Below are 9,527 nucleotides of genomic sequence, written 5' to 3'. Positions count from 1 at the left end.
TAGCGAGAGAATAAAAGTATGGATGTAATAGATACAGTTATATATTTTGGGGCTTCTTCCCGCTCTTCTGCTCAACCAAACATTAATCAAAGCTGTCAGGCTCTCTTTTAAAAAGTGTGTGGTTCTGTTTATTGTCTAGCACAGTCAGAATTGACAACACAGTGAGTTCAACCCCCTTCACCTCCAACCAACCATAACCACCAGCAGGGCTGTGCAAATGCAGCCACAGTTTCCTTAAAATAGCTCTAATCTTGCAGCTGTCATTCTCACTGAAAATACTTCTGACAACAGCAGCATCAATGGTGTTTAAATTAACAGTGAAACCGAGCAAATGAGTAAAAAAAGACAATATACGGCACATTAAACCTCAAGGAAACACAGACTGGGATGACTCATGGAAATATAAGTGATTTTAAAGACAACTTGCAAAACTGTGAGGTTGCAGAGAGGTACAGTTGCAGAAGATGAAACTGGGGAGACTGGGTGTTAAAGCAAAAATGGAGCACACACTGCATACCAGCTCTGGTACTCACTCCTCTGAAAATACATGTAGGGCACAGCTTCATCACCCCCCTGGAGGGATGCAGCATTACATTAACACAGCTCACCTAGTGGGCAGACAGACAAACATAGACTGGTGTCTTGTGCAGTGAAGTTCACCAGTGTCTGGAGTCACAACCCCGCATCCACTGTCCACATCAAATGCCTACAGTACCAGGAGGAGACGAGCGATTCTGATGATCAGTACCAGGAGGAGACGAGCGATTCTGCAGGATGAAGAGGCTAAACAGTTGGTCAATGGATACGTGCCCTGCTCAGTCAGTGAACTTTATTGACCACCTATTTAAGGTGGATGGTGGTTTTGCCTAACTCAACCAGAGTACTCTGGCTTAGCTCCATCGTTTTTGGAATCATGTGCGTCACACACCAGCAGCTCCTGCCAAGGACAAAAGACAAGAGATCTCCGACCACCTGATAAGACATCACTCTGGAGGACAGTGGCCTCAGATGAAGGAAACATCATCATCCTCAGACTACAAGTGGGCCCATCCAACAAAAGGAGTCTTATTAAATCATTGTTACACAACATTGACAGTGGGATGAGACCTGCTCTGTAATTTGAGGTAAATTTTATTTATTTTCTGAGATCAACAATTTTCATGTGCTGACCTATTGACCTTTCTAATGAAGCAGGAAACTTTATGGCAATTATTTAAATGTACTATTATGTAGAGCTCAATATTTCTTTTAGAAAAAAAAACAAAAAAAAAACTCTAAATGCCATTTCTATAAAAACATCTATTGAGAAAAACTATTGCTAATTTAAAAACCCATTAGAGATGCCATTGCTTCACCAGGTTAACCAGGTTAAGTCCATTGAAAACAGACCTTTAGGTTCACTTTCAATGCTGTAAGGTTGTGTTACATAACAAACACCTCTATGTAAACTAGTAGGTCACTGGTGTTTACATTCAAACAATATAAAGCACTGCAGCCAAACTAGCTTGCTGAGTAAACAAGAATGAGGCCGAGGCACAGATGTTATACAGCAAAACTGCAAGACAGCAAACCAACAGGGTCATCTGCGATGGTAGGCACCAACTCGTTTTGATTTTGATGTCAATACAGAAACAACAAGAGGGGTAGAATATATTAAAAACATGCTCTTTTTTCTGTCTTCGAAGATAGTATTATATGAAATGGGCAACTGAAGCAGGATGAGGACGGTTTTTACATTAATGCAAATACTGTGGAAACCCTACTGATGCCTCAACATTTGAACACATGTCAAAGTGTTTTGGCCGGCCAGCATAGAGGAGCCAAGCTGCCATTCATCACACTATAAACTAAAGCTTATGGAGAGTAAAGTGCTAGATCACAGTAGCATTACACACTGTCTTTACACATACAGACCGCCCATCATTCATCCTACCCATAAATCAACTCTCTGCTCAGCTCCTCTTGTCCCAGCAGATCTCACTGATGTATTATTAGATCTCCTGAACATCCACTAAAACAACCTCAATTGAGCCTTAGAGGACGTGTGACAAGGAAGACACTTTTCGTTAGACTTCCAATAAAGCCTGTGATCTACTGCCCTCCAGGTAAACTGTGTATCATTTACTAGGTTAGTCAAAAATCAGTTAACAGTGCCACAAAACAGCAGACACACAAAAAACTAAGCAGCAGATAATGTTGGCTGCAGATAAAAAAAAAGATGTATAAATAAGTTCCGAAGTACTGCCTAGGGCTATAACTAAAGTCCGAATATTTAAACTTTGCTAATCTTACTTGACATATCAGAAGTATTTAATTCATCCTTGCTAAATTCACAGCTGTTGAAGTACTCTCCTATACGCTTTCATGTTAGCATACATGTCTGTATTGACTTTGGAGGTGTGATACGTTGTTCATGTTTAATTATTTACAGCACTCTGATGGGTTCGCTGACATACTGTCACACGGGTTCCAGTGTATTATTTGTTTTAATCAGTAGCTAGAACTACAGGCAAGCATATTTCAAAACGAAGGTGTTCATCTCATCATTTCCACTATGTTGACTTCTTTGACGACCTCACTTTCATCACAACAGCGTACTTATTTATTGCTATCTCTCACCTTTGAAGAGAGCCCTGGAGAATGTGTTTGTCTTGCATCACACTTGTTTGTTTAGTCTGCAAATGACGCTGGAGACAAATTGTGCCTGTCTGTGTAAACTGGCCAGACACACCGACGCAGCCTGTAGTTGCCAACAACACAGAACACACACACACACTCTCTCTCTGTCTCTCTCTAACCTTTTTTATCAGCAACTCTCTCTCCTGGATTGTTTACTTTTTTTCTGTCTAATAGGTAAAATGCAGAACACAGTTTAGGTAATACATTCTAAAAGAACAGCAGAACATGAAATACTCCCCAAGCAAGTCATCTTAGTCTCACTGATAGTCCGGAACTGGTACTGTTATCTTTGGACCCAAATTATTAAAATGAGTCATACTAGATCAATTCAAACACAAGCCACTGCGATCACTAAAATATTGTGTATTACCATATATACATATAGTTTGACCGACCTGTGGCTGTAGAGAATCGTCTCCTTTCAGACTTTAGTCAGAGCCACACCATATTATAACAATGAATCTATATAGTGCAGCTTATGACAGAAAATTATTCCCTCAAAGAGGCCTGGGTGAATCACTCCATAACCTCTGCTGTGCATATAATTAGATTTTTTCCAGATGCATGGAATATCAGCAAAATTCAGTAACTCAAACAGCACCCAAAGGGCAAGGTCTGCTTTTTTATTTGCACCGAGAAAGTAAGTATTCAGGTAAAAGGGGAGGTGAAAAGCTGAAGCACACAAACACATCATTAAGCTTTATATCCTTACTTCACTCTGCACCTGGCTCAAACAAAGTCAGGTGATTGTTCAAATAAATACAGAAATGTTCAGAGAAAACAAGAGAAATGATCTTTTCGTATAAATTAAAACCAGCATACTAATAATTATTGATGAGAATGGAAATACATAATTTCGAACTATATTTGTTTTACTGAAAAACATGTAAGATGCAATTAAAGAGTAATCCTTAACTCCACAATAAAGCAGTTTAAGTATGAAAGGATCACAAAGTGGTATTTGAAAACCGGGACAGGGTTTACCACAAGAGAATCGTCTGTTAGTTTAATAATTTAATAATTATAATTTATTATTTAAATCATAAGTCAAAATCTGTCAACATTGACAGTGGACAAATTGATGTTAAAAAGTGTCACACATGTATTTTTATTCTATCCTTGCCATTTTAACATTAATATTCAGTTAAACATTTAACATAAAAAATTCAACTCAAACGTTTGACGGTACAACTGTCCCCATGGTTCTTGACATTTACTGAAGAAGACAGGTCAATAAATGAAAACATCTCTCAACGTAGCAAAGGGTCAGGGAGGTTTGGAAAGTTAAACAGAGAGACAATCAAGAACAACACTCCCCTGACTTACTGATGAGTGTTTTGTCAAAATGCTTATTTTAAAGTGGCAGTTCTCTTACTGTTGTACAGAGCAAGTGGAGGAAAACGTGTTTTGACTCCTTGACGTCTCTAACGTGATGTGTCCTCCAGTGGTTCGAGGTGGTTTTGACTTGTAAGTCAGAGCAGTTTCTTTAACCTTGTAATTCCTTCAGCAGATGGAGAGACAGGCAAACAGCACCCACTCCCCTACGTCAACACTATCTCTGCCCCCACTTCAACACTATCTCTCCTATATAGACAGGCACCTTCCGTCTTTCAGGCCAGTAACATGGCAACAGGAGTCAAAAGGCACCCGTGGCCAATGCACAGCAGAGTGCTGCCATTTAGTTTCCCTGTAATGCCAATGTTTCATTCTCTTGGCCCCTCACCCCACCTAGGAGCATGAACGTAGTCCCCTTGAATGTCCTTGCTTTTTAAGCTTCCCAAATTCAGAAAATGCAACGCCACCACAAGGACAGAGAAGATAAACCTACTTAAATGAACTACTCACGAGGGCAATGAGACTCCAAACTCAGTGGGAGAACACACAGGTATCAGGTCACTGAACTGGCACATTTTAAAGTACGAGTGTGAGTACTTGAATGTATAGTGGTTGATAGAGCTGCTGCTGTGGACATGAGTGGATACCTAATTGAAAGTAACCACTGTTTATTTACTTGAATGAAAGTGATGTAGGAAATACTGATAGAGGGCATTAACAGCATCAGATTACCACATTTTAACCACACTCTCACTGCATTATTACGGTGATTTTGAAGATGTAAAAAAAATCTAATGATATATAATAAAGACGTATGATGAAGACAAACATAAACCAGTAAATTTGGGAGAAATAGTATGTTGAGAAAAATCAAAATATGAACTCGAATAATAATAAGTTGCTTTCATTCACCTTTATACCATTTATTGCAACACATTTCAGTAAATGTGCAGGACGTTGGATTTTGTGACAATGTATTTAGAACGGCAGTAGCTGGTTTAATTTTAGGTTTCTTTTCTGACTTTTCGGAGTCATGACAAACTAGCCTGATATAACCCGTGCTAGTGATTCATGTGCTGTGTGCTCTGGCCTACATTCGCACATTTAGGTTGTGTATCCTTTTGCTGTGCTTGTGTCTACGTGCTGAGTGTGTGTGCAACCACAGAGCAGGTTTGATAAGAGGTCTTGAGGGTTGTGGTGGACCATGCCTTCCTCCTCTCCATTCTCTTGCCTGCTCTATCCAGGCTAGCAGGCCGTCCTCATTACTGTCAGTCAGCATTAGATTTAGCAGTGCCAGGCTCTTGCACAGCTCTCTGTTGCCTCTGCCCTGCCAGCCCTAGCCTGTCTGACTGCTGTCTGAAAATCTTAAGACTACTGTCTGAAAAAATTACGGTCAACTCATAACTAGAAAAATTACAGTGCAAAACAGGAAGTTCAAGAAAGAAGAATCACATACTCATACACTCTGCTGTCTGTGGCAATTCATATCTTAAATTAATGTGCATACGTCCAGAGTGCAGTGAAAATATAATTAACCCAGCATCTGGGTTCATACTGAATTCATCTCTTCAACAGATAATAAATAGTAGGGGGAAAAATTGAACATTTTGACACAAAATAAATTTTCAGAGGAAAAAATTGCAGGAATTAAACTAAAGGTTGCCTTGACTGACTGCTAACTGGGCCACAGTGTGGGCGATTGTGTCTGACCACCAAACAAACAGTCATTCATATGTTGGTGCAGTGGCCCCATTTTCATCTGGAGCAGTTCCACTGAGGCCAGTGAAAGCAAAGAAGCTGATGGGTTGGGGATTTTAATCCATTGCCAGCCTTGGCACAGAAACCATTACCAGTGAGAGGAAAACTATTCTTGGTGACATCCTTTACATCAAAAAGCATTTCTGTCAGCTGCCCAGTTGTTAATTCAAAAAAAAGTGCAAAGAAAATAAATGTGCTTGTCATGTATGTCTGTCATCTTGTTTTGTCCTTAAGTTTGTTTGTATTGTTTTGCAATCAGGATCACATTGACTCTGTAATAGTGGACGTCAGCATCATCAGAGGAACAATGTTGACATTTTCTTTTAAATTTAAGGATCTTATCAATGAAAGAAATTGTATCCATGAAGCATTTCTTTCTTTAAAAAAAAAACAGATAGGACTCTCACATTTAGGGGTTAGGGTTAGGATTTAGGATTAGGATTAGGATCTTATCCAGTGCACTTGTTAAGCATGGCTCCTTTCACAGTTAATGGAAGGTCTATCTATATATCATTATAGATATTAGCGGACATGGGATTTTACTCATCAGTTACTAATCATTAACGATCCTGTAAATTATAAGTGTGTTGATATGTGAAGTGCACCGTGGAGCAGTAAACTGGACGACTACATGGCACAAATTAAAGGAGCAACTATTCAATTTTATATGGTTGCCTCGAAAGCAGAGGAATCACTAAATTCTCTGATTTTTCCTCCTCTAGTGTGTAGTTGAAATATCATCTGTTACATTAAAAAGTGCAGTATTCAGAAAATTGTTCACACTGTGTCCACAAAGTATTGGGTGAACATATAGCAGCATGTGATCACACATTGTTAATTCATCATTTAGAAATGTATTCAAACCTTTTCCAACCTCTATCAAAGACAACTGTAATGCAGAGAACTTGATTAGAGTGCTGTGTCCTAATCTTTTTTACCTGCTTTTATTTTGTAAAAGCTACCTAGAAACACTCTGGTCATGGAACTGTGGAGATTTCCACACAGCTCAGGAAAATCTAGGTGGCTGCATCTGTAGATCACAGATCATCTACATTTCTGGTATGGATAAAATGATCTGGATAAAGGCAGGTCTACTGTTCCTCCTACCTGTCTGCTTTAATTTAACTGGTTGGAATAAAATTAATTTTTATGCAGCCAAACTTTCACTAACCTCTTCATTAAATAACATTTCTAAAAAGCTGCACATCAGATATTGGCATGACTTGACAGTGACACAGAACGTGATCTGGTTGAATTGGAACTGGGAGCTTTTTATAGACTAAATCCCTGCAAAAGAGGCAAGCAAAGGGCTACTCTCATCTCTTCACCTTCATTTACAAGGCTCTGATTGTTCTTTCATTTCATTGTCATAACAAGCCATTAGAACTCATCTCCCACTGAACTAGCCTCAGTCCCACTGGCAATTAAAATCATGCTGGGACACGTCATGGAAGCGTGTAACTCCAGTGTGAAAAACAAAGGCAGGTACAGCAGCAGTAATGACGCCAACAGCTGAGTGGTGAAGCTCAAGCAAACGTCAGTGGAAACTGCTTTTTTGATACTTCCAGAAATCACAGTTTTATCAATATTTCACCTCTTACCCTTCCTTACTGTGTAGCAGTACACTCAATACTGTTACAATTACCACATAGAAAAGGTTCAAACTTGGGTGATCTAGTGACAATAATGTAATAATTTTCTTTAAGCAGGGTGATTGACCAATTTATTCTTACCTTAGGCTGGGTACGACGGGGAAAGGCAACCTTGGGATCAATCTGAGTGTGAGAAAAGAATAGCAAAAATGTTGTTAAAGCAGAAACTAATGTTTCAAGTATGAAGAGGAATGAACAGGCATTTAAATGATTTTAAAAAACAGAGACTTAATAAATCTAACAGAGCAGAAGAGAAAGTGTTCAAGATTGAAGGTACAAAGAAAACACATCCTAGCCCAGCGAGAATTCAAACTCTCACACAGCAGAAAACACATTCAGCATTTTGAAATGAAGATTCACTGACTCACTGTCTTGACTTCTTTCTCACCTGATCTTTGTTAGTAGTATAGATCATTTTAGTGAGCCCCCACCACCACACTGAAAAGACCACTGTACCTAAAACATTCCGGTGTCCATCCTGTTCATTTGGCCATTTACAATAGTCCACTGTGTTGCACCTTAACACGTGTACAGTCAGTGGTTCGAACTTGCAATAGAAAATAATGGTAGCTGTATTTTTTATTGTTTGGTAGTTCTCTGCAGGAAGTCACATCATAATACTGTCCAACACTGTTGTCATATTCTAAAGCAGAGCGCTGCCCATGACCACAGCAGAGATTCACCTTTATCTTAGTCAAAAAGGTTCTGATTGAATATGACAGGAAGAAAATGAGAGTCGGGGTTTGTAATTTTATTAGCTTAATTTACCTCATTAGTTTTCTGCGAATGAAGGTATGGAATAGGATGTTTCATCTACTGGCAATTACATCACGAGCAAAGAAATGGATTCCTTTTTTAAACAAAAAAGTCAGTGAGGCTAACTATATTTGTTGAACGCCTATGAAGCGAAACCCCGCTGCGTTCTATCACTGTCATCTGTTCTGCCAATCTCCATAATTACAATGATCTTTCCAAATCAGGTCAAATGAAAAAAATGAATTCAATAACACCTGAGTGTGTCAACCGCGTGTAATGAATTTCACTTTAAAGATTTATTTAGCACTTAGCCCCGAGCATAACTAATTTAAACTCAATTATTCTGTTCACATTATTTGAACAAAGATAACAAAGTATGCTCTTAGTACAAAGGTCCTACGTTGCAGAAGAGGTTTTCTTGATTTTCAAACCCTATCCATGCCTGTTTACACACATCCTGCACAGGTTTAATGGTAAGTAATTCTAGATTTCCAAAAAAACAGGCACCAGCAATGCTGTGGTGCTTAAGGGTCACACAATATAATCTACAATGATTTTCTATGTGTAATCATATAACAGGACCATAGATTATGTTACACTGCATAAATCTTAAATGTGTACCTGAACTATAAACCGATAGCAAAAAGACAATGAAAAGATATTGAGTATGTGCACTGACAAGTTAGAACAGAGAGACTTTTAGTTCTCATCATACTGACCAGACTAAAGGATGCTATGTTATTGAACACTGAGCAATAGTAGCTGTGTAGAATATACTATATTCTCTCCATAATATCTGCCTACTTTTTATTTGTATGTAAATGCTTTTATTTATTACCATACGCAATTTACTGTATAGCATGAGGTAATCGAGTACATTTCCCCAGACATTACAACCTAACAAGTCAATGTGATGAATAAAAGGAGACCAAGAAAATCCTAGCAATCCCTACTGATCTGTTATCATCTTCAGCTATGCTGTGGGGTCTCAGAGGGCTGCCTCTGAATGGAACTGCGTGAGATCAGGGCACGTATCTGTTGTTTTCATCTTACGAGATGGATTTCAGCTCGTGGGGACACACTGTTCCTCTCACACACATGTACACACATTGGCATGACAATGACATGCCTTTTAATACACAAGAAGTGTTACCATGCAATATATGATATATATATAATCTAAGTGTGTGAGCACAGCCACAGGTGGGCTTATACCAATGAAGTTCAAATTATTTATTATTATTATTGGTGAAAGTCTTGCCATCACCATGACTAGTCCCATGCCTAAACCCAACCAACTCAAGTACTAACCAGTAGATTGTAAGGTCTTTGTACAATGAATGTGTT

At 38.8% G+C, this 9,527-nt stretch overlaps 1 protein-coding gene across 1 annotated transcript in view; it reads right to left on the bottom strand.

Annotated features, from left to right (window-relative positions):
* LOC103395281 (RNA-binding protein Musashi homolog 2-like) overlaps window positions 1–9,527 on the bottom strand; it is a 76,485-nt gene that overhangs the window by 59,906 nt on the left and 7,052 nt on the right. The window contains exon 5 of the mRNA XM_017041828.2: window positions 7,506–7,547. Coding sequence (XP_016897317.1) covers window positions 7,506–7,547 — 42 coding nt within the window. The remainder of the gene's footprint in view (window positions 1–7,505; window positions 7,548–9,527) is intronic.

The sequence above is a fragment of the Cynoglossus semilaevis genome, chromosome 19 (genome assembly GCF_000523025.1).
Source record: "Cynoglossus semilaevis isolate Cse_v1.0 chromosome 19, Cse_v1.0, whole genome shotgun sequence".
Taxonomy (NCBI): Eukaryota; Metazoa; Chordata; class Actinopteri; order Pleuronectiformes; family Cynoglossidae; genus Cynoglossus; species Cynoglossus semilaevis.
The sequence above is the reverse complement of the archived record's forward strand: the minus strand, read 5'-3'. Positions and strand labels throughout refer to the sequence as shown.